Source organism: Arachis ipaensis, chromosome B02, assembly GCF_000816755.2.
Source record: "Arachis ipaensis cultivar K30076 chromosome B02, Araip1.1, whole genome shotgun sequence".
In the NCBI taxonomy this organism is placed as follows: Eukaryota; Viridiplantae; Streptophyta; class Magnoliopsida; order Fabales; family Fabaceae; genus Arachis; species Arachis ipaensis.
The window spans coordinates 79,518,640-79,520,033 of NC_029786.2; the positions used below are offsets into that span (position 1 = coordinate 79,518,640).

Below are 1,394 nucleotides of genomic sequence, written 5' to 3' on the forward strand. Positions count from 1 at the left end.
CTTATCTCAAATCCAATAAATCAAAACTTGCCTTAATTATCTTTAATAAAATAATCCCTGAAATTAAGGCTATAAATAACTGTAGGATTTGAGACTCGATCATAATAAGACTTTTCAAATATTCTGGGGCTTACATGTTCCCTCTAGTTATTCCACCTGAAAATATTAAGCTTTCTAATTACAAATATAATAATAATGACTTAATATAGTAATATACAATTCACCATGTAATAATAATATTTTTAAAGTGACAAAACAATTTTACCTTCGTGTCAACAAAAAGATTCCACCTGCAGGACGGGTGCGCGAATCAAACCTAGCCAAGGCATTCGCTCTTATGTCTAGACATGCAACAACACTAGTGGACCATCCATATCCTTGGTATTATAACGCAAGACCTGGCACAGGGACTTATACAGATATGCCAAATACGCCGATCCGCAACTGTAAGAACTAATTTCTGCAAAATTCCTCAACATGCGCAAGTACTTGCAGCTCTCCATCAATGCCGACTTGTCAAGAAATAAAGTGGTTCCAATCAAGCAGAATATGTGACATCGGGCATAGCATTGTACAAACTTTGGAGTGTCCAACGTTTTCGCATCACGGATTTGTCTTATCCATGACAACTTGATCGCACTAGATACATGATCGTTTTGGCCCAGCAGTATTCCAAAGTTGGCCATGCATTCGTCGACCATGTGGGCAAAATTATTGTCTTTTCTTCCACTTACAACACGAACTTCAGTCTTGAGGCCATAGATATGTGTCACATCCTCCAGAGTGATTGTACATTCACCCTTTGGAAGATAGAACGTATGTGTTTCTGACCGTCATCTGTCTATTGATACCGTCATTAGGGATGATTTATAGGTTATTCTTTCTATTTGAGATACGTGATAGAAACCAGTTTGTTGTAATGCATCAATCACCAATTAACTATATCGTTCTGGAAGAACCAATTTTCCCGATCTTAAAACTTTCATCACCTGAATATAAATAAAAATGAATAAATTATACTAACATGCAACAAAAATAACAAAAACTATACTCATAACATAACATATATAGTATATATATTAATATATATTTTAATATTAATGATATATATTATTATAAAACTATATTTATTAATAATATATTTATGACATTCAGATACTCATTCTAATAAACTTAATAGTAATATTAATATTAGTAATAATTTGTCTGAATATTCAAAATGATAATAATATTAACATATAGAAAAAAAATAACACTAACAATTTAACACGTACAGTGATATAAATAATTTTGACAAAATAATAATTTACATATTGAAGATGGTTTAGATGTGCAATAATATGTTCTTTTGGTAGAATTAAATTTTTTATCATTTTTATTTATATCACACTTTA

At 30.9% G+C, this 1,394-nt stretch overlaps 1 protein-coding gene across 1 annotated transcript; it reads right to left on the reverse strand.

The window, feature by feature from the left end:
• LOC107627440 (protein MAIN-LIKE 1-like) lies at window positions 342-701 on the reverse strand. Its single transcript, XM_016330272.1, has one exon. The coding sequence runs from the start codon at window positions 699-701 to the stop codon at window positions 342-344; it is 360 nt and encodes a 119-aa protein (XP_016185758.1).